General features: G+C 37.5%; 1 protein-coding gene across 1 annotated transcript; it reads left to right on the forward strand.

The window, feature by feature from the left end:
• The first annotated feature begins 19644 nt into the window (after window positions 1-19644).
• Window positions 19645-20499, forward strand: LOC149181600 (uncharacterized). The gene has a single exon (XM_089414262.1). It carries the CDS (start codon window positions 19645-19647, stop codon window positions 20497-20499), a length of 855 nt encoding a protein of 284 aa, XP_089270388.1.
• The last annotated feature ends 3802 nt before the right edge of the window (window positions 20500-24301 follow it).

Raw genomic sequence — 24301 nt, forward strand, 5'->3', positions numbered from 1 at the left:
TCCACCTTGTATGGGATTCATAATTTAGAAAAGTGATGGTATGACGACAAAGGAATGCAAAATGTCAAGATGGTTGAAGTACTCAATCAAGGAAAGGAAGTTGTTGAAGGAAGCATAGATTAGAAAATAAGGGAAGAAGTATGTATGCATATGTTTAATGAATTAATTCATGTCATCATATAGTTGTAGATAGCATGGATGGATACTCTACCTCATGAGTATGGTCAAAGGAAAATGATTTGTTTCGTTGGAAAAGATGCATCAAGGCATGGCTCATATATTAACTAGATGAAATCAACATAATATGTCACCATATGGAATATGAGGTGGTTTACAAAGATGAAGGAACCATGGATAGAATTTATTGGGGAGAAATATGTGAAGAAAGGAAGAAGACAAAGTGAAAAATGCAACTATGGTCATGTAAAAAAATAAATCAACATCTAGCGACTAGAAGAATTGACCATCACATCTCCATGGAAAGGGTATGAATAGTATAATGAATTCTGGAAAGGAAGGATACCCTTGACATTTAATATCTTGGAGATGTGTCAATATGTATGCAGGATGTTAGTGTTGCAACAAGCAGATGCCATGATGAAAGGCCATCACAAAAGGTAATATTGATTTGATGTTCATGTTTTTTAACAATATCTGGATGGGATGATACAAGACTATCGAAAGAGAGTTGTGGATGTCATCTACAACTAGTAATCATGTAGTGGCATGGAATATCCTGAAGGAAACATGATGTGGAAAAGGTAGTTGCATGAAGAAAAGCCAGATATGGACTAATATATCACTTTCTGACAAAAATAAGGATGACATGAATAACATGGTTTGTCAAAGAAGGTGATGGATGGTTAATTCCCTGTGAAGAAGTCCCAAAATAGGAAGGTCCCATAATGTTGAAGATGAATTTCATGACATTGAAAGAAGGACATCTTCAAGCAGTTGAAGGTACCATTATCTCCACCAAAGAGTTGTTGTTGGAAATCAAGTCCCTTGTTAAGAGAGAGCCCTAGATAAAAGGGAGCTTGGGTACATTCCTTTTATAGGAATGGGTACATTCCTTCATAGGAATGGGTATATCCTCCCTAGTTGAGAGGGAGATATAGACACATCATTCTTGTCTTTACTTTGGAAGAAATAATGGAGGACAGGGGAAGAATATAGCTTTAGATACTCTTTGAGAAGAAGGTGGGACATTCAACATAAGAGTATCTGTAGAGGACTGATATTCTTCAAGGACTAGGAATCCAAGATAAGAATAGTCTTGAAAGGACATACCCTATGAACACCTGGGTGGGGTATGTGCTTTGAGAGAGAATGATGATGGTGTCTATAATTCATTGGTATCGCCATCATTGTTCTATGATCTTGTGGAGAGATAGAGTTGTTATTCAAGGCCATGCTATGTGAAAATTCTTGTTAATTTGATGCTAAAAAAATGGGTTACCAATCCGACTCTTCTTATGAGAATTCTTCAGATTGAGAATGTCCAAGTACCTTATATGGATTATGGATACCTCCCTAGTTAATAAGGAGTGTTGAAATTTGTAACTAGGTTTGGTCTTCATAATGACATATGTAATCATGATTTCATGTATTTGATGTAATAATAAAAATAAATTTATTGTTGTTCTTGAGGCATGGAAATTTATTTTTTAGGTCAAGCTCCCATTGTGAGCTCCTAGGGCTTGTCATTGAGTCTACAAGTCATTGTCATGTATGAAAGACCCAAATTAGGGCATGTTACATATTGTAAAGAAATTTTATGTGAGTCAAAGTATAGTCAAAAGACCCTCCAAGACCTCATCAAGTGCTAACAAGTAATTCATCCTATCTAAAAGGTGAATTCAGCCTATTTGAGGGCTTAAGAAAGTCTATATAAAGGAGGACTCAACCTCATTCAAGGATAACTCACTCAAGCATCAAGAAGAGTTCGATCAAGATAAAGAAAGAAGCCTAATACCTAGCGAAGAAAGGAGAAGAAAGAGTGAATCACTTTAGATTTGTTTTTTGGCTATATTCTCCCACACATGCAAGAATTAGATCATATTCATTAGAAGATATTGGATTACAATCACTCCAAGAGAGTCGAAGTTTTGGGTCAAATAAGGTCTTCCTTACAAGATGAATTGATAAGAAGAAGATTCCATCTCAAGTGAATAAGAAAGAAGTCAAACTCATCCATATTCTAGCCACATGTGTGGCCTAGGGTTTCTCCAGTAAGGTTGAATTATGGTCGAGAAGTTGCAGGTCTGAAAAAGAAGTCAAAGGAGAAGTTGTTGCTACTGAAAAAGCGAGTTGAATTTTCAAAAGACAAGTTCATCAAGGGGAGACATTGATTTGGTCTTGGAAGGATCTTAGTCAAGGGTCTAGATCTTGGAATTCGTCAATTGAAGATTGTTGAGCCTTGAACCTGCACCTTCCTATACACCCCCTCAGCCTTCTTTTTCCACTCATTTCATCCGCCTAGCTGATTAAATCATTGTATTTTAGTTTAAAAAAGAGCTTTTGACATGGTTTTCTAACTACGCTGATGACTGTTGTTTGGTTTAGAATTTTGTTCAGACAGCTGCAGAAGCTTCTCAGTTTCCGCAGCCGACACAGGTTTCCGCAGCCGACCCAGGATTTTGCAGCCGACCCAGGATTCCGCAGCCGTTTTGTCAAACACCATGCTACAGGTGTCCTCTGAAGGAATGAGCCACATGGGCAAGTTCCAGGAGCCAAGGACATGGAACATGTCCCTCCAGATCATCCAGCACGGCCTTAAAAGCCCGCGGTCAAACAGGGGGCAAAGGATAGTCAACGAAAGTGTTCAGCGGTGGCACGACTTTGCGTAGCTCTGTTTTTGAGCACGTGAAGCTACGTGGCACAGTCTTTAGCCACGAAGACATCCTGGTAGCGTGAATCCAAGAGCCATACCTCTCGGATTTAATAAACATGATGACAGTTACCTAGATCCGGGCTGAAGAGGATTTACGTGTCTCTGGCAGCGTGGTTAATAGCGTAGATTTAGTTAATCTGTTTAGTTCTCTTTCCTTATAAATAACGCGTCCATGAATGCTGTAGAGGTTAATCTTTGTTAATGTAATTCAACGTTGTTGTATTTCCCCACTGCACTTTTACGTTGCTGTTTAATATATGAGAAGACTGGTTTAAACTTCTGCTTGTAGCTGTGTGTTGAATCGACTGAAGTGGCAGAGGGCCCCTGCTTACTAAAGCCTTGTACAGTTGTCCTTTAACTCTTGCATTTTTTCTTTTTCTGTTCATGTATATTAGCTGTACAATTGTCATTTAAATGCTGCGTTTTATTTCATCATGTATATTAGCTGTACATAACAAAGCTTTTTGATTTCTGTTGATTTACATTTTCATTGCTGCTCTTTTATGGTTACAACTAATCAGTGTTTTCTGCAGGTTTTCTTAGGCAGCCCGGGGCAATTTTTCATCTTTTCTTTTTATCACTATTGGCATACGAGATCATCTTGTCTTTGTCACTGACTCTTGTTTTCTGAAGTTTGATTTCCAGTACTATCATTTCCTTGAGTAGTACATTTATTTTCTGTTCTTAGATATCATGTTATTCATCTGTTAATGGTTTCTTTCTATAATCAAGTAACTTTATTAGGAACCATAATATCACCCATTATAGCTTGATTTAGTTTGCTTTAGACCTCACATTGCTTGACTTGTTCATGATTGTTTCTCACAGGGTAAATTAAGCTGAAAGGATAAAGGTCAAGAGAGTTAAAGTAGTGTGATTAGCTTCTTTTATGCAGTTTAACTTCTTTTAGATTTCACATTGCTTAACATTTCATGATATCTTTTCACAAGGAAGATTGAGTTGAAGAGTTGAAATAGTGTGGATTAGTTGTTCTTACTTTTAATTGAATTTAGTGTAGATTTCACTTTCATTTTCATTCAGCAACAAAGATATTGGGCCGATGTCATTAGTTCATTGTTTCATGTCTTTATTTCTTTTTAAGAATTGATTTCATTTCAGTCACTTTAAAGCTTGCTTTCTTTTAAGTTTTGAAAAACCACTTAGAAATCACCATAATCATCCATATTTCACTTGCTTTATCACATTTTCATCATCTCACATTAGGGAAAGATAAATCCAAAAACAAACTTAAAAAAACGAAAAACGACAAAAGATTAAGGAAATGGTTATCTAGTACATATAGTACACTTCACTTCGTCAGTTTACGAACCCCGGGTTGACATTTTAAAGTAGCAATTTAGACCTCACTAAATTGACCAAACATTTTGGCGCCGTTGCCGGGGAAGTGAAATTAGGTAGCCAATTTCTAAAAAAAAAACAAGAAAATTTCAAGAAAGGAAAATTGATAACCTCTCAAAGTATGCTCTCCTCTTGCACTTAGTGTGATCTGGAGGATCAGAAAAGAGAAAGTTATTGGTTTAATAGTTTCTTGAGTATGCTCTCTTCTTGCACCTAGAGTGACCTGGAAGATCAGAAAGAGAATTATTAGCCCGACTTGAAGAAAAATAAAAAAAATGACATGCATAGAGCAAGAGATTCTAGGGGAAGGTTTTTAGCTAGAGCCAAGAGTTCGATTTTTACAACTCCATCTACTTCAAGGAATAGACAAGAGACACCTCCATCATCTCCAACTTACACTCCTAGCCCTGGGATTCCTGGAATTGAAGAGGCAATAGTCGACTCTCCCACACCTTCCATCGAATCTGAACTAGAAAGAGATCCTTTCCTTCCTTCTTCAGAGAAACAAATTGTAATTGAAGAAGTAGAATCATCTGAAGAAGAGGGAGAAATTCCTTCTCATTCACCCTTAGTAGAAGAACCAGAAGACTCTGAAGTCTCCAAGGAAACTATCATGATAGAGGAAGGAGCAACTAGATTTGGTAGAGGTAGAGGTAGAGGAGGAGGAGGAAACAATGGAGGAGGTAGAGGTAACATTGGGGGAAATAGGGATGGGGATAACTCATTCGGATTTCCTATAGTCGATGAGGACTCCCGAGCCACAATGAAAAACATCTCACCATCTGTCCTCCCAAACTTCCATGGGTTCAGGAATGAGGACCCTGAAACATTTCTATTTGAGTTTGAAGTCATGTGTCGAACTTATGATTATCTGGAAGACTCTCAAAAACTCAAATTGTTTCCTTCAACATTGAAAGGAGCAGCCTTGAAATGGTTCATGGGATTACTCACTCAATCCATTAGGACTTGGAATGATATGAAACACGCATTTTTGGATAGGTACCTGGACTATTGTATGCCCACCAATCACAAGGATGAGATATTCAAAATGATGCAAAAAGAAGATGAAAACTTGGAGGAGTTACTTGAAAGATTTCAATACAACCTAAAAAGAGCAAAAATGAGTAACTTAGATGAGGAGACCTTGAAAGCCCTTCTATTAAAAGCCATTAGAGATGAATGGATAGATATTTTGAACATGATGGGAAAGGGAGATATATCTCAACTTCCACTTTCTGATATAGCAGAGTTATGTGTCCATCTCTCAAGGGGGAAATCTAAAACTCAAAAAGGGCCTAGAGATCCTTCTCTCATCAGAGCAAACAAATCTGCAACTGGATCAGTAAGTAGGGCTGAGATTGGCAACATGCTTGATGAATTCAAAACTGACATCTTAGGGAGTCTTAGTGAGCAACTAGACACCCTTAAGATTCACAATAAGCAGAAAGCAGAAGCTGAGGCTTTGACCATCTTTTGCCCAAAGTGTAGGAAGAAACATGCTCTAAGGGAATGTCCCTTGGATGCAAAAGTTGTAGAAACATGTGTAATTTGTTCAGAGAATCATGAGACCAAGGATTGTCCTTCAATTCCTGGGCTCAAAGCTGTCTTTCAAGAAGATCCAAATACAATCGAATCTCTCTGTTTTGTTGCAAGGAGACCTTGGCAGGGGCAACAAAATCAAAGGTTTAGCAACTCTATGAATTTTCAACCCCCACCAAATTGGAATCCTTGGCAACAACCTTGGTCCCAACCTCAAAATCCTTTTCAATCATGGGTACAAGGTATGCAAAATCCTTATGGGAGATTTGCTCAATTTTATCAATATCCCCCATCTTTTCAAAACCAACAAGCTTCAAAACTTCCAAATCAAAATCCACAACTATCATTTCCATTTCCACAACAACCTTCTCAACAAAATCCAAATCTCAACTCTTGCTTCCATTCCAACAAAAGTCAAATCAACTTCCCTCTCAGCCATTGCCAAACCCCAATAACAAAAACCCTCAAAATGCTTACATGATGGAAGGTCAACAATTTCCTGCCTATATGATTGTTCCTCTCAATGATGTACAACTCAGATCAGGTAGAGTCTTAGATAAGCCTTCTATAAATTCTCAAAAGCAAAGCATTTTTTAGGAAGATTCTCTTGAAGCCAATAACGGTTCTGAAGCATCTCCTCAAAACCAATGTACTCAAAAAGAAAAAGAAAAAGAGTTAACCCCCACAACTCCCATAGTTGAGCAACCTGCATCTTTATCCACACCTCCTTTTCCTGAAAGATTACAAATTGACAAAGGAGTGGAAAAACAAATTTGGTTGCCTGACTATAATTTTCTAGACGAATTGAAGAATGTCTGTATCAAGATTCCCTTGTTGCAAGCCATTAAAGAGATTCCTATTCTAGCAAAAACAATAAAGGAGTTGAGCCTTAAAAGACCAGGAAAGAAACCAAGAGACACAAGAAGAATCCACCTGGTAGGAAAAATTGCAGATATCATGATGGGAAAAATTACTATGCAGAAATATGTAGATCCCGGTAGTCCAATTGTCAAAACACATATCAATGGGGTAGAAATACCAAATACTTTGATTGATTTAGGGGCTGCTATCAACATTATGAGTAGACAGACTATGGAACAACTAAAACTTCCTAACCTTCTCTTTACACCTACTTTACTGCAACTTGCAGATCGATCAATTATCAAACCAGATGGTGTATTAGAAGACATTCCAGTCTCCTTAGACTCTTGGGAATATCCAGTCGATTTCATGATTTTAACTCCCAAGAGTAATCTAGGAGGACATCCTCTTATTTTAGGAAGACCTTGGCTAGCGACAGCTGATGCTTTTATCAGTTGTAGGTCTGGGGATATGTATATCTCGCATGGTAATTCAACGAAGAAGTTCAATCTGTATCCTCCAGCAAATGCAATAACAGAAATAGAAGAAGATGAGTGGGTCGATGATGAAGATACTATACAACCTGTCTTTACCATTTCTGAGATTAGTGAAGATAGTCAAATTCTGAACACATTAGAAAACTTTGAACCATCTTCAGAATATGACCACACACAATTTCAGTTGGATTCTGACATCGAGTTTCTATCATCTAGACAAATGTCTCTTTTCTCTATGGAAGAGTTTGGTAGTTCTGCCATTGAGATTTTTCCAGGAAAAACATTGAATATCAACAAAAACTTGGAAAAATCACAACAGGAAGAGCTAACCAAAATCTTGCAAAAACATTCTACTGCATTTGCATGGGAGTATACCGATATGAAAGGTATTTACCCTAAGACTTGCATTCATCACAGCTACATTGAGGAAAACAGTAGGCCAATCAGACAACCTCAAAGAAGGATGAATCCAAACCTTAGGGAGATAGTGAAAGAAGAGCTCCAAAAGTTACTTAATGTAAACTTCATTTATCCAATTTTAGATAGCCGATGGGTTTCTCCCTTGGTTATAGTACCTAAAAAGAATGGTAAATGGAGGGTTTGCATTGATTACAGGGAATTAAACAAAGCAACTTTGAAGGATCACTTTCATTTACCCTTTATTGATTAGGTATTAGATACTTTAGCAGGCAAAAAGTATTTCTCATTTTTGGATGGTTTTAGTGGTTACAATCAGATTCAGGTAGCACCTGAAGATCAGGACAAGACCACATTTACTTGTCCATTGGGAATTTTTGCTTACCGAGTACTTCCTTTCGGATTATGTAATGCACCCGCAACATTTCAAAGGGCGGTACTAGGAATCTTTTCTGATCTAATTCATGATTGTGTAGAGGTTTATATGGATGATTTTACAGTTTATGGTAATTCATTTGAAGAGGCTTTAGAGAATTTGGAAAAAGTCCTTATAAGATGTAAAGAAACAAACCTTTCATTAAGTCATGAGAAATGCTTTATGATGTTTACTGAAGGGATTGTTTTAGGACATCATATTTCAGGAGATGGGATTAAAGTTGATAGATCAAAAGTTGAAGTCATCTCCAAGTTGCCTATTCCAAATTTTCAAAGAGATGTTAGAAGTTTTCTTGGATTTACTGGATATTATAGAAGATTTATTGAAAACTTCACTAAGATAGCATCTCCCCTCTTCAAATTACTTACAAAAGACTATGAATTCAATTGGGATCCTTTCAATCTGCATTTGAAACTTTAAAAACAAGAATATCTGAAGCACCCATTTTGAGAGGGACGAATTGGAAACTTCCTTTCCATATTTCTACAGATGCTTCAGATACAGCTCTAGGAGTTGTGTTGGGTCAAAAGGATTTAGTTCCTTATGCCATTTACTACACCAGTAAAAATTTGACTCCCATTGAGTTAAATTATACTGTGACTGAAAAAGAGTTCTTAGTTGTTGTTCATGCAATCAACAAGTTTAGACATTATATAACAGGCTATGAAACTTTTGTCCATACTGATCATTCTGCAATTAGATATCTCATGAACAAACCTGTTACTAATGGCAGAGTTACAAGATGGCTTTTACTTTTACAAGAATTCAATATTACCGTGTTAGATAGACCAGGGAAACAAAATACAGTAGCGGATTTCTTGTCTAGAATCCAAAATACTAACGAAGATTCTCCTGTAGAGGATAAGTTTCCAGATGAATATTTGTTTGCAGTAACTACTAAAACTCCTTGGTATGCAGATATTGCTAATTATTTAGTTACAGGGAAACTACCTTCACATTTATTTCCTAATGAAAGGAGAAGAATTATTCAGGAGAGTTCGAGTTATTCATGGATTTCTAATGAATTGCTCAAAACAGGGCTAGACTGTGTGATCAGAAGATGTGTTCGGGAAGATGAAATGCCTGACATCCTCAAGGCATGTCATGATGAGCCATGCGGTGGGCACTTCGCTGACAAGAGGACAGCTTATAAAATCCTTTCTTTAGGATATTATTGGCCTTCTCTCTTCAAAGATGCAAAACAATATGTCAAAAGGTGTGACAGCTGCCAAAGAATTGGGAGACCAACTCTTTCAAAAGAAATGCCATTACAGCCACAGGTACTCATCGAGCCCTTTGAAAAATGGGCTTTAGATTTCATTGGACCTATTAATCCACCATCTAAACAAAAGAAGTATATATTGGTTTGCACTGATTATGTTACTAAATGGATAGAAGCCAAGGCATTGCCTTCTGCCACTGAAAATTCAGTTGTTCAATTTCTTTTTGAGGATATTTTTACTCGTTTTGGTGTCCCAAGAGAAATTGTAACAGATCAGAGAAGTCAATTCACATCTAATTTGATGGAGAAGCTGATGGAAGAATACAAAATCAAGCATAGAAAATCTACTCTGTACCATCCGCAAGCAAATGGCCAAGTGGAGTCTACAAACAAAGTCCTTGAGAACATCATCACCAAAACTGTTCATCTACATAGAAGAGATTGGGAAAAAAGGCTTCTTGAAGCCTTATGGGCCTATAGAACTACATGGAGGAATACAACAGGACATTCTCCCTATGAACTTGTTTATGGGAAAGAAGTCCTGCTCCCCATTGAGTTTCAAGTCAAGACCTTCAAGATGGCAGTTCAGTTGGGGATGAATCTATCAGAAGCCCAAAAGCACAGAATGGAGCAGCTGAATGAGCTAGATGAAATAAGACAAGATGCAATTTTAAGGACTGATCTAGTTCAGCACCAAAGAACTAAGTGGCATGACAGATATATCAAAGAGAAAAAGTTTCAAAAGGGAGATTGGGCGTTACTGTTTGATTCCAAGTTTAAAGACTTCAAAGGAAAATTTCAGACTCATTGGCTTGGACCACATGAGATTGACGAAGTCTTTAACAATGGAGCAGTTCGAGTCAAGACCATTGATGAGTTTCAAACTCCTGTCATTGTGAATGGCCATCGATTGAAAATTTATCGTAAGCCACTCTCAAAAGAGGAATTTGTCAAAATATTTCAAGAAAATTCTGCAATGAGGCTGGTGGAGAGGAATCCTTCTCCTCCATCAGCCTAGTCTCTGTTTCTTTCAATTGAAAAAAAAAAAAAAATTATTTTGTATAAACTTGAAAACCAATCATAGATTGGCAGTCTTATACAGAAAATGTAGAGTGAAAATCAGGGGCACCTGACACTCTATATTTTCCAAAAAACAAAAAATCTCTCTCTTTCTTTCCATCTTCACTCCACCTCATTTGCCATTTCAGTTCATCCATCTCATTTTCATCTCCATCTTCACTCCACTTCATTTCCATCTCATTCCACTCATCTCATTTCATTCCATCAATAAAAGTCCCTCTCAGGACTATTTTATTTAGTTAGTTCTTCTCTAACTATCCTTGTGCAGTTAAAGGGGTGTTGTCTTAGTTTCTGCAGCTGGAAACCGTTTCCGCAGCCAGAACCAGTTTCCGCAGCTAGAAACGATTTCCGCAGCCAGCATCACTCTGTCTTTACAGCCAGCATCACTCTGTTTTCAAAAAAATCACAGTCAAAGGTTAGTGTCATCATCACCAAGTGCAGCACAGATATGGGGCATCTTCAAGATCAGAGAACAACAATGGGTCAGAAACCTTAATCAAGAAATGATAAACTTCCAAAGGTATGATCAAAAATCTCTACCAAATAACAATTTAATGTCATTATTATGCATAGTTATTAAACCATGGCAAGTTCCACTAAATGCAATGATTTGATACGGCAAGCCCCATACCACTCCTCTTCCACGATGTCATTCCACAGCGGTCCCACGATCATTCTAAATTTAAACTCGAGATGGACTGCTATCCCATTTATTGGCCGTACTTTGGAGACGTGACCGACTGTACTACGACTCTCCTTCACCATAATTCCCGCAGCCATCTGCTGAGACGTGTGCGCAAGTCATCCAATCCAAAAGGACTCAGCCATTATTCTGCCCATTTATCACTTCACTCCCGCATGCATTCGATGTTAAACTCGTTACTGTTGCTTACCCTTTACTCCCTCGGTACTCATACCATTCCCTGTTCTCCATTTCCACTGCGTCCACTACATCTTACTCCAAACCCTGGCCACAGTCACCACATACATTCCGAACCTCGATTACGGCCACTCCAGTTACCCTAAAAACCCCGTAATCAGCCCATTTTTCCTGAACTGTCATACGCAGTAGAATTTCTAGTCGGAATTTAAAGCCGAGAATGGGAAAACTGCTAAGAGCTGAACCGGAAGGACCAAAATATCTAGAGGGTTATCCTCAAACGAAGGAGTCTTTAAAGAAAGCAAGGTGGCTGAGATTCATTCAAAAGTTCAGGGGCTATAACAAAGAAGTGACTAAATCTTTTGCAAGGTATTTTAATGGACAAACAGTGGAGGTTGGAGACCTGAAATTTACAGTGACCGAGGCCACAATAGCAGCTGCAACAAGTCTTCCGCAAGAAGGTGAAAGGTGGTTCAAAAACAGAAGTGTGGAAGATCAAATATGGAGAACAATGCTACAAAACCCAGGTATGGATACCTCTATATTTACAAAAGGAATCCCTGTGCATACAATAAAAGAAGAATGGTCCCCTCTGTTATTACTTATCCAGAAATTTATCACATGCGAGGGTCGTTTTGGCTCCATGTACATGTATCATGCCAGGCTAATGATGAATTTTATGGAAGGTTATACCCTTAATTTGCCTTATTTTCTGTTATCAAGCTTGAAGAAAATGAGCTTTACTGTTCAAAAACACGTAGGCAATATTGAACCCCATCTTTACCATCACGGGTTCATAAAAATCCTTATTGAAGAACAGTTGAAAAACACTAAGGATACTTGGGAAAAGTTTTTGACAAGAAACCACTTCCAAGAACTGACTGAAGCCTCTGGAAGCAGTCCCCCAAAAATTCCAAAGAGAAGTAGGAGGAAAGAAAAGAATATTACAGCCCAAGACTCTCCTACAATAGACATTCAGGAAACTATTCAGAAAGAAGAAGAAGAAGGAGCTAAAAACAAGAAACAGAAGAAGAACAAGGGTAAAGTAATCATTCAAGAAACCTATCCATCCCCTGAACCATCCATAGAGGAAGAATCTCAAACTTTGGCAGAAAGATTAACACATCTTCAAGTTGCTTCCATAGCAAAGAAACAAAAAGGAAAACAGAGTGCACAGGAAAAGAGCACTAGTCCACACGTGAGGAGGAGCAGTAGGCTAAAAGGAAAGAAAAGTGTAACCCAAGAAAAACAATCACACTTTATTGATTTAGGTGAAGGAACACCTGAAAAAGCTCCAGCTCAGCCAGACATTGAGTTAAGTCCTCCACGTGATGAAAGCCCTTTTCGGCCAGAAAGAGAGGACAGTCTTCCTCCTCCACCAGATTTTGATTTTGAGCCTAGCCCAAGAAAGACACCAGAACTAGATCCTAATCAGCAAGAGGTATACAACTACCTAGAGTCCTTGGAACAATCAGCTGCAGGACCAAGCACCACCTTTCCACTTGATGCACAAGTACAGTCTTTAAAACAGGAAGTGTTTGAATTGGAAGTCCTAAATAGGCACATTAAACAGGAAAACGAAGCACTCAAAGAGCAGAGTAAGGTAGACAAGATTGTCCATGATAACACTATGCTCCATTTAGGACTGTGGCAAAAGAAGAACAGGAAGCTGAAGAAAAAGTGTAAAAAGTTGAGCAGGGCATTGATTAATCTTAAGTTCAAATGTCTAGTCAGGAAACCAAGGACCATTTTAGCATCAAAGAGAAAGAGAAGAGGGCTAGATGTTCTTGCAGAAGCCTCAGAGCATACGGATTAAGGGAAATAACTAAGTTTTGGTTGCATGAGGACATGCAACACCTTCACAGTGGGGGTATGTTGAGCCTTGAACCTGCACCTTCCTATACACCCTCTCAGCCTTCTTTTTCCACTCATTTCATCCACCTAGTTGATTAAATCATTGTATTTTAGTTTAAAAAAGAGCTTTTGACATGGTTTTCTAACTACGCTGATGACTGTTGTTTGGTTTAGAATTTTGTTCAGACAGCTGCGGAAGCTTCTCAGTTTCCGCAGCCGACACAGGTTTCCGCAACCAACCCAGGATTCTGCAGCCGACCCAGGATTCTGCAGTCGTTTTGTCAAACACCATGCTACAGGTGTCCTCTGAAGGAATGAGCCACATGGGCAAGTTCCAGGAGTCAAGGACATGGAACGTGTCCCTCCAGATCATCCAGCACGGCCATAAAAGCCCGCGGTCAAACAGGGGGCAAAGGATAGTCAACGGAAGTGTTCAGCGGTGGCACGGCTCTGCGTAGCTCTGTTTTTGAGCACGTGAAGCTACGTGGCACAGTCTTTAGCCACGAAGACATCCTGGTAGCGTGAATCCAACAGCCATACCTCTCGGATTTAATAAACATGATGACAGTTACCTAGATCCGGGCTGAAGAGGATTTACGTGTCTCTGGCAGCGTGGTTAATAGCGTAGATTTAGTTAATCTGTTTAGTTCTCTTTCCTTATAAATAATGCGTACATGAACGCTGTAGAGGTTAATCTTTGTTAATGTAATTCAACGTTGTTGTATTTCCCCACTGCACTTTTACGTTGCTGTTTAATATATGAGAAGACTGGTTTAAACTTCCGCTTGTAGCTGTGTGTTGAATCGGCTGAAGTGGGAGAGGGCCCCTGCTTACTAAAGCCTTGTACAGTTGTCCTTTAACTCTTGCATTTTTTTTTTTCTATTCATGTATATTAGCTGTACAGTTGTCATTTAAATGCTGCGTTTTATTTCATCATGTATATTAGCTGTACATAACAAAGCTTTTTGATTTCTGTTGATTTACATTTTCATTGCTGCTCTTTTATGGTTACAACTAATCAGTGTTTTCTGCAGGTTTTCTTAGGCAGCCCGGGGCAATTTTTCATCTTTTCTTTTTATCACTATTGGCATACGAGATCATCTTGTCTTTGTCACTGACTCTTGTTTTCTGAAGTTTGATTTCCAGTACTATCATTTCCTTGAGTAGTACATTTATTTTCTGTTCTTAGATATCATGTTATTCATCTGTTAATGGTTTCTTTCTATAATCAAGTAACTTTATTAGGAACCATAATATCACTCATTATAGCTTGATTTAGTTTGCTTTAGACCTCACATTGCTTGACTTGTTCATGATTGTTTCTCACAGGGTAAATTAAGCTGAAAGGAAAAAGGTCAAGAGAGTTAAAGTAGTGTGATTAGCTTCTTTTATGCAGTTTAACTTCTTTTAGATTTCACATTGCTTAACATTTCATGATATCTTTTCACAAGGAAGATTGAGTTGAAGAGTTGAAATAGTGTGGATTAGTTGTTCTTACTTTTAATTGAATTTAGTGTAGATTTCACTTTCATTTTCATTCAGCAACAAAGATACTGGGCCGATGTCATTAGTTCATTGTTTGATGTCTTTATTTCTTTTTAAGAATTGATTTCATTTCAGTCACTTTAAAGCTTGCTTTCTTTTAAGTTTTGAAAAACCACTTAGAAATCACCATAATCATCCATATTTCACTTGCTTTATCACATTTTCATCATCTCACATTAGGGAAAGATAAATCCAAAAACAAACTTAAAAAAATGAAAAACGACAAAAGATTAAGGAAATGGTTATCTAGTACATATAGTACACTTCACTTCGTCAGTTTACGAACCCCGGGTTGACATTTTAAAGTAGCAATTTAGACCTCACTAAATTGACCAAACAAAGATTATATAAGAAGAAGAATTCTTGTGGGTTTTCCTCTCAGAGTTGGAGAGGTTTTGGCACTAGTTGATCACCTATATCTTGTGTCCTTTGTCTTATTGTTCTTTATGATTTGTTATTTGTTTAATGAATACAACAATAATAATAATCAAGAAGAAGAAGAAGTTAATTTAACAATGTAAAGATACATCACAAACAATTTTCAAAGCAGAGAAATTGCCTACACTTGTTGCCCCTAGATTTCTCAACAAAAAGAATGAGTAGCCACTAATCAATCGAGACAACCAGACATGTAAGCCTGCATAAAGGAACACTTAGAAAAGGGTGCATTTTTCAAATTCCCAAACAACGGGAAACCACTTATCAACCTAGAAACTAGGATCATAGGCCAACATAAAAGGACCCTTAGACAATGGTGTATCTCTCAAATGCAAAAATTAGGGTATTGTAGCAAACATCAACTTCCCTTATTTTTAAATCAATATACTTCTTGAAAAAAATATAAACATACTCAATATTATATATTTTTAGCTTCTTGAGAAAGCATGCTCAAATTTTCCTAACCTGCCATTCATCTTGTGACACTCCCAACCCTTTCTTGAATGCCTTTTTCAACTCCTAGGGTTTTCCTCCTTTTCCTTTTTGCAAAATTTATCTTTACTTTCTTTGCAAATTTCTTCTTGCCTTTGGAAGATTCTACATCCTCCTCTTCATCAATAACTATTGGTTCTTTCAGTCTAGGGTTGAATTTAGCTTTGAAGTCTAGCCTCAGCTTATTGGTAGGTCTAGTATGAGGTTTTCTAAAGTAATGAACCCTAGATTTTGTTTCTCTGTTGGTATCCCCTGCTTTCTTGCTTGGACGCTTTCCCTTTTTGTCTTTTACTACTATATGCTCTGATTTCTCACCTTTTTGTACTCATTTGCATTGCGTTTTCTTTTCTTTCATAAACCCTAATTCATAGGTTTTTCTGCAATCCCTTGAATACGAATTTGATGACTAGATTTGGCCTCTGATTCTAGAGCTAGGGTTTCGTCAGGGGTTTTAGTTTTAGTCTTGTTCTTCTTTCTGGGTGCAGGGTTTATCCATGTCCTTCGTCTCAATTTTTCTACATGCTTACTCAATTCATGGGTGTATAACATTTTTAATTAATCCATGATGGCATATATCAAGAGAAAACAACTCAATTCTAGTTCTGTCCTCAGTAGTCGTTTTGAGCAAACTTTTTTGTAAAAAATAAGGCATACTCATCTTACTAAAACCAAGTGACATAAAAATATCATGTGATATAAATAAACCTTTAAGTAACTTCCTTCACACATAAAGAACATCTACACACTCCTTACAAAATTGGTTCATTAAAGCTTCAGCAAACTATGAGGGATTCCAACATTCCAATTAGGGGTTTGGAATTTTTCCTCCAATACATAACCCTATGGCCTCTACAATAGATTCCTTAGTGATTGAAAAATATAAATCCCTTACCTTTTTTGTACTACCATCAAATGAATTAATGAATTCATGGCACCAACTTAGATTGTATCCATTAAAATGATGAAACATTGGCTCTCATCTAGCATTGGTGAAAATTGGTATGAGTTCTTGATAAGCTTGGAACCACTCTATGCCATTTGGTTCCTATCACTTTGTATCGCAAAACTTTCCCATTTCTCAACTACAACTACACCCAACCCCAAGTCACACGCTATAAAAACTCTTCTCTTCACTACAAACTTTTTACCTCGAAACATTGGAAATGACTTTTTTACAAATAACTATAGTTTTTAGGTTTTAATTTTCAAACCCTCCTCTAATGATTGGAAACTTCTCTAGATGTCACATCAAGGAGTAACATGGGTTAAATTACTTCAAAGAACATTTAATAACTTGAAATCAACAACGTGGCAATTAGAAAACTTTTATTTTTTTAAATTCTTGTAGGCGCTACGAAAATATTTCGTAGTGCAGCTTGTTGGCACTACAAAAATATTTTTGTAGTGCCAACTCTAGGTGCTACAAAACTATTTCATAGTGCCACCTATATTCATTCAATTACTTCCATTTTTTATGCAAAACTTAGGATAAATTGAGTTATACCATGAATAAATCCTTTTGAAAACTTTCTAAGCTTTATGCTACCCTTTCATATAATTTTTTTTACATATCTCAATACTTAACCCTTCACTTGTTCTAAATGAAGTTGTCAAGTGATTCTCAAAACATTTGGACTCTTTGTGAAGGTACAAGCCTAATGCTAACAAGATGAATTGATGAGGATACCATGCAAGCATATAGAGAGGCACCCATTAGAATGAGTTGAAGCAACTAGAGTGGACATGGTAGGATAACGCATGAGTCAGGTGAGCACAAAGGAGCACAAATGACTATTGAGACAGGTTGGTCCAAACTATCATTTGGGCAAAGTATGTAATACATAAAATTGACCCATTCGAAATGGAAGGATGCAACCTTCTTCAATTTGGAATGATTTCTTGTAAATGTGACAAGAGAGTTGGCTAAGGAAACAAGCATTTGACCAAGTACCATTTGGATTATAAGTGCTAACGTGAGATGAAGAGTTGGTGATGGAATTGGAGGGGAAATGCATAAGTTTATATGGGTTTGGATAGTGTGCAATCACCCAATTTCTAGCATGATTGGGTGGGTCATTGAATAAGTCATGACACAATTTTCTTACATGACAAGGTGCAGGGTGATAAGTTCTTGTTAGTCAGAGGAAAAGATAGGAATGCAAACACAAGAAAAATAAATACATAATCTTTTGTTTAAATAAAAAAATCATTTTCATTAATTATTATCTCATATAAATCCACAGAGCTATGACTATTTTTTCTTCTTTCTTCACATTGCAATGGCCCAACCACAGTATATAAATGCCAAACTTTTTAAATATGGAATCATGCAAACTCTAACTTTCCTTTGCTCATGGAAACTAAGATTTCACACTTTAACTAAACTTTTCTAACTTTACCTTAAATTAACTCAACAATTTTCTTTTTCTTGACTCATATTTTCTAGACAAAGCATTAACCTTCTAACTCTATCTCACTTGACTTCTAATATTAGACTCAAATTTCTTTATTTAACTTAACTCTACTCTTCATGCATTGCATGCATATGAGATTAATTACTATTCCTAATAATCCCCCTTAATTACGATCATATGAATCAACCTTAACTTAATCGTGACTCAACTATGCATGCTACGCTTGCAATAAAAGATTGACTCAAAAAACGTTTTACAATGAAATTTTTTCTTTTCTATTTCTTCCATATTCTACACCCTTTAAACTACTTCATTTTTCGTTGCACTTTCTTGATGTAAGCTCCATATTTCTTCACTTGCTACTATTGCAGTTTTTCTTTGACTTATTTTATATCTATTTTAAAAAACAATTTAGGCTTCTAGACCCTATCTTCTATAGCTTCCTCTTGAAAGATTCGTTCACTCATGGACTACTACCACAACTCTTCATCTTCAGACTATGAACTTTTCCATGCTTCTTTCACTTCGTTTTCCAGATCTTCTTTTTGCCATATTTCTTGATAGTAGAATTTGATCTCTTCTTGACTCCATTGTTGAAAGGTTGTTTCAATGCTTTCTTCTTCACCTTAAGAAACTTCCATGCCATTTCCTACATATTTTTCTTCATCTTCTATTTCAACTATAAATGTAATTGGATTGTTGTCATGTCTACTTGCACACTCAAAATCAATGTTAAAAACATCTTCATTATGCTCTACAATGAGAGATTTATCTATTTATTTCTTCTCTGCCTCTTCAACTACATTGAGACTATCTTTACAATAGACTATGAGGAATTAATGAAGTCATGGCACCAACTTATAATTGAAAAAACTGTGAGTGATTCCAACACTCCAATTAGGGGTTTGAAATTTTTCCTTCAATATATAACCCTGTGGCCTCTACAATAGAATCCTCAATGATTTAAAAATCTAAATCCCTTATGTTTGTTGTGCTTCCATCAAAGGAATTAATGAATTCATGGCACCAACTTAGATTGTATCCATTAAAACGATGAAAAATTGGCTCCCATCCAGCATTGGTGAAAATTGGTATGAGTTGGTCTATGGAACCGGATAAGGCCCCCGGGCCTGACGGTTTCACCATCCATTTTTATATGACTTGCTGGAAAATCATCAAAGAAGATCTAATAAAAATGATAAAAGGTTTCATGAAAAAAGCCAAGGTAGGAGGAGGAACCAATTCCACCTACCTCGCCCTCATCCCCAAGGAAACTAATCCTGAAACCTTTGCCAGATTTAGGCCAATTTCGCTTTGCAATGCCTCTTATAAAATTCTGGCTAAGCTCCTAGCTACTAGGATGAAACCATTGCTTAGCAAGTTGATCTCTTGCAATCAAGGGGGCTTTGTAGAAGGCAGACACATCTTGGACAATGTCATTCAAGTTCAGGAGACTACTCACTCCAGTAACCAGCGAAAGGAAAAAGGAATGCTGGTAAAGCTTGAGATGGCCAATGCGTTCGACCAAGTCAACCGCTCCTTCCTTTACAAAGTTCTCCTCTCTTTCGGTTTCTGCTCTCATTTTGTCGATCTAATCACTGCCTGCACTCAGAATCCCTGGATCGCCCCCCTTGTCAATTGACGCCCCACCTCCTTCTTCCAAGCTCAGAGAGGGCTCATGCAGGGATGCCTGCTCTCCCCCTTCCTATATATTCTGATGGCAATCTCCCTCAGCAGAAAGCTATCCATTGAAAAATCCTCAGGCTCCCTCCCTGGCCTTAAACCATCAATCAGTTCCCTTGCTCTGAATCATGCCCTTTTTGCGGACGACTCTCTTCTCTTGGGAGGGGAATATGCTCAAATTGCTAAAGCTATGGATTCAGTCCTCAAAAGTTATTGCAGGGTATCGGGTGCCTCCATTAACGAAAGAAAAAGTGAATTATATGGATGGAATATCGGGCAGCAAGAACTCACAGGCATAGCAAACATTTTGGGCTTCAAAGGGCATGCCCAATGGGATATGATAAAATACCTCGACCTCCCTATTACTATTGGGACCAATAAGAGGACATTGTGGACAGATATCATTGCCAAAATTAAGTCAAAAATTACTTCCTGGGGTGGGCACTGGCTCACAAAAGGAGACAAGGTTATTCTGATAAAATCCGTGTTATCGGCTCTACCAATCTATCAAGCAGCATATCTTCTTGCCCCAAAGAGAGTTACAGATCAAATATCAAGACTCCTGCGCGATTTTCTATGGCAAGGGGGAAAGGGTAACCAGCAAAAAATACACCTTGTCAAATGGGAGACGTTGAAGCACCCAATTCCAGAAGGCGGACTGCAAATCCGTGATCCAGCCTTGGCAAATTTGGCGATGGGAGGGAAATTATTATGGAAACTGTACAAGGAAACATCGCACCCTGTAAGCGTAATGTTGAAGTCCAAATATGCCTGTAATGTGCCGCTCGGGAATCTCCAGACATGCCAAACTCCCAACAGCATGCAAACTTGGAAACTCTGCAATAAAAGCATAAATTTATTTAAAAGGAAGGCATACAAAATTCCATGAAATGGAAAACGCACAAATTTGTGGTTTGACCGAATTATGGACCAAAATCCGATCGCAGAGATAGATGAAATTGCAGAAATAAAAGAATGGTTGGAACACGCAGGGGTCACAGCATATTTGACGTATCCAAATGGGATAGGCACGGAGATTGGCAGGGATGGGACTTCTTCGGAGTCCCTGAAAGACTTCATCACCAGAAACAGATTCTCGAAGAACTGTTGGAAGATGCGGCCCCAGTAAATAGGAATGCTAAAGACAACTGGGGTTGGGGGCGCTCTGGAATATACACCATAGCAGAAGCGTATAACACCATTCAACCAAACAAGAACAGCAACAGAACACCTAAATTCTGGAAGAAAGTTTGGGATCCGCTCGCCTTGCCCAAGGTAAACTTCTTCTTCTGGACACTGGCGCATGATAAGCTCCTAACCGGAGACAATTTAATGAAAAAAAACATTGCTGGCCTGCACAGATGTGAGATGTCCAGAAGCAGCGTAGAAAGTGCCAAGCACCTATTCATAGACTGTAAGTTTGCGAAAGAAGTATGGGGATTCTCCCTTCATGTGCTACAAATCACAGTACCGACTCACAACTCAGTAGCTGATCTATTCGACACATGGAACCACTGTTTTCCTAGCAAAATTCCTGTCAAATCCATCTGGAGGAAGATCTGGAATGCCATTCCCAAATTTGTGTGTTGGCAGATTTGGTTATCTAGGAACGATTTGATTTTCAATGAAAAGGCACACACCCCCCTTTCCGCAGCGGTAAAAGCCAAGTCTCTTCTCCTAGAAGCAGTGCAACAACAAAACAATACAGGTGACCCATTGCTCCTCCCAGAAGAAGAGCGGTGGCTGGGACCCCTCCACACTCAACCAAGGAAGCAACTATCAGTTCCACAAGCAGGAAATCAGACTTGGCGCATAAGAGAAACTGAAGAAAAATTTCAAGAATGGTGGGAATGCAAAAAATAACAACAATATTCTTTGACGGAGCCTCCAAAGGAAATCCCGGGGCAGCAGGTGCTGGAGCGGTCATCTTCGCTTCGAACGGAATAAAAAGGGACAGTTTTAGTTGGGGCATTGGGCAGAAAACCAATAATCAAGCAGAGATCCTAGGCCTTTTCAAAGCTTGTCAAATTGCCAGGGAAAGAGGAGATAAAGAATTTCAAGTGTTTGGAGATTCGGAGATCATAATTAAAAATCTAAATACAGGAAATCTTTCACTAAAGCATGCCTCAACAAAACTCTAAACAGGCTGAAGAGAGTGCTTCTCGATTTTGACTCCTACAAATTCTTCCACATACTTAGAAATCTGAACAAAGAAGCAGATCAAATGGCGAATAAAGGGTGCACCCTCCGGAAAGATCAACTTCTCACAAACGATGAGAGCTCACTTCATCCCTGCAATCCTTGAGGAAATGGAATTTTGTAACAGCTCAAAAGAAAGTGTTAGAAACAGCAACAGAAGATATGTAACAATGGCTGCCATGGTGTAATTCTGAGTCTCTTTTCAAATAAATAAAATCATATCCGTTTTAGTTAAAAAAAAGGAAAATTGGTATGAGTTATTGATAAGCTTGGAACCACTCTATGCCATCTGGTTCCTATCGCTTTATATGGCAAAACTTTCCCATTTCTCAACTACGACTATACCGAACCCCTAGTCACACGCTATAAAAACTCTTCTCTTCACTGCAAACCAGTTACCTCGAAATGTTGGAAATGGATTTTTTACAAATAGCTACAGTTTTTAGGTTTTAGCTTTCAAACCCTCCTTTAATGATTGTAAACTACTCTAGATCTCACATCAAGGAGTAACATGGGTTAAACAACTTCAAAGAACATTTAATAACTTGAAATCAATAACGCGGCAATTAATATATATATATATATATTTTAAATTCCTGTAGTCGCTATGAAAATATTTCGTAGTGTGGCTTGTTGGAACCACGAAATATTTTTGTAGCGCCAGCACTAGGCGCTACAAAACTTTTTCATAGTGCCACCTATCTTCATTCCATTGGCTCCATTTTTTATGCAAAACTTCGGATAAACTAAGTTATACCATGAATAAACCCTTTTTAAATGTTTCTAAGCTTTATTCTACCCTTTCATATAATTTGTTTACATATCACAATACTTAACCCTTCACTCATTCTAAATGAAGTTTTCAAGTGATTCTCAAAACATTTGGACTCTTTGTGAAGGTACAAACCTAGTGCTAACAAGATAAAGGGATGAGATAACATTCAAGCATATAGAGAGCACCCATTAGAATGAGTTGAAGCAACTAGAGTGGACATGGGAGGATAACACATGAGTCAGGTGAGCAAAAGGAGCACACATGACTATTGAGATAGGTTGGTCCAAACTATATTTTTGTCAAAGTATGTAATACATAAAATTGACCCATTCGAAATGGAAGGATGCAACCCTCTTCAATTTGGAATGATTTCTTGTAAATGTGACAAGAGAGTTGGCTAAGCAAATCAACATTTGACCAAGTACCATTTGGATTATAAGTGCTAACATGAGATGAAGAGTTGGTGATGGAATTGGAGGGGAAATGCATAAGTTTATATGGGTTTGGATAGTGTGAAATCACCCAATTTCTAGCATGATCGCGTGGGTCATTGCATAAGTCATGACATAATTTTCTTACATGACAAGGTACAAGGAGATAAGTTCTTGTTAGTCAGAGGCAAAGATAAGCATGCAAACACAAGACAAATAAACACATAATCTTTTGTTTGAATAAAAAATTCATATTCATTAATTATTATCTCATATACATCCAGAGAGTTATGACTATTTTTTCTTCTTGCTTCACATTACAATGGCCCAACCACAGAATATAAACACCAAACTTTTTAAATATGGAATCATGCAAACTCTAACTTTCCTTCCCTCATGGAAACTAAGACTTCACGCTTTAACTAAACTTTTCTATCTTTCCTTTAAATTAACTCAACATTGTTCTTTTTCTTGACGCGGAATTTTTAGACAAAGCATTAACCTTCTAACTCTATCTCACTTGACTTCTAATATTAGACTCGAATTTCTTTCCTTAAATCTACTCTTCTTGCTTTGTGTGCATATGAGATTAATTACTATTTCTAATAATCCCCCTTAATTACGATCATATGAATCAACCTTAACTTAATCGTGACTCAACTATGCATGCTATGCTTGTAATAGAAAATTGACTCAAAAAACTTTTTACAATGAAATTTTTTCTTTTCTATTTCTTCCATATTCTACACCCTTTAAACTACTTCATTTTTCGTTGCACTTTCTTGATGTAAGCTCCATATTTCTTCACTTGCTACTATTGCAGTTTTTCTTTGACTTATTTTATATCTATTTTAAAAAACAATTTAGGCTTCTAGACCCTATCTTCTATAGCTTCCTCTTGAAAGATTCGTTCACTCATGGACTACTACCACAACTCTTCATCTTCAAACTATGAACTTTTCCATGCTTCTTTCGCTTCATATTCCTGATCTTCTTTTTTCCATATTTATTGATAATAGAATTTGATCTCTTCTTGAATCCATTGTTGAAAGGTTGTTTCAATGCTTTCTTCTTCGTCTTCAGAAACTTCCATGCCATTTCCTACATATTTTTCTTCATCTTCTCTTTCAACTATAACTATAATTGGATTGTTGTCCTATCTACTTGCACACTCAAAATCAATGTTAAAAACATCTTCATTATGCTCTGTAGTGAGAGATTTCTCTACTTCTTCTTTCTTCTCTACCTCTTCAACTACATTGAGACTATTGTTACAATAGACTATG

This window comes from Pinus tabuliformis, chromosome 3_2 (assembly GCF_031772625.1).
Source record: "Pinus tabuliformis cultivar Carrire ecotype Pingquan chromosome 3_2, CPIR1, whole genome shotgun sequence".
Taxonomy (NCBI): domain Eukaryota; kingdom Viridiplantae; phylum Streptophyta; class Pinopsida; order Pinales; family Pinaceae; genus Pinus; species Pinus tabuliformis.

What these genes read in the sequence shown, in the direction of transcription:
- LOC149181600 (XM_089414262.1), top strand. Translation starts at nt 19,645, where the DNA reads ATGGCAATCTCCCTCAGCAGAAAGCTATCCATTGAAAAATCCTCAGGC.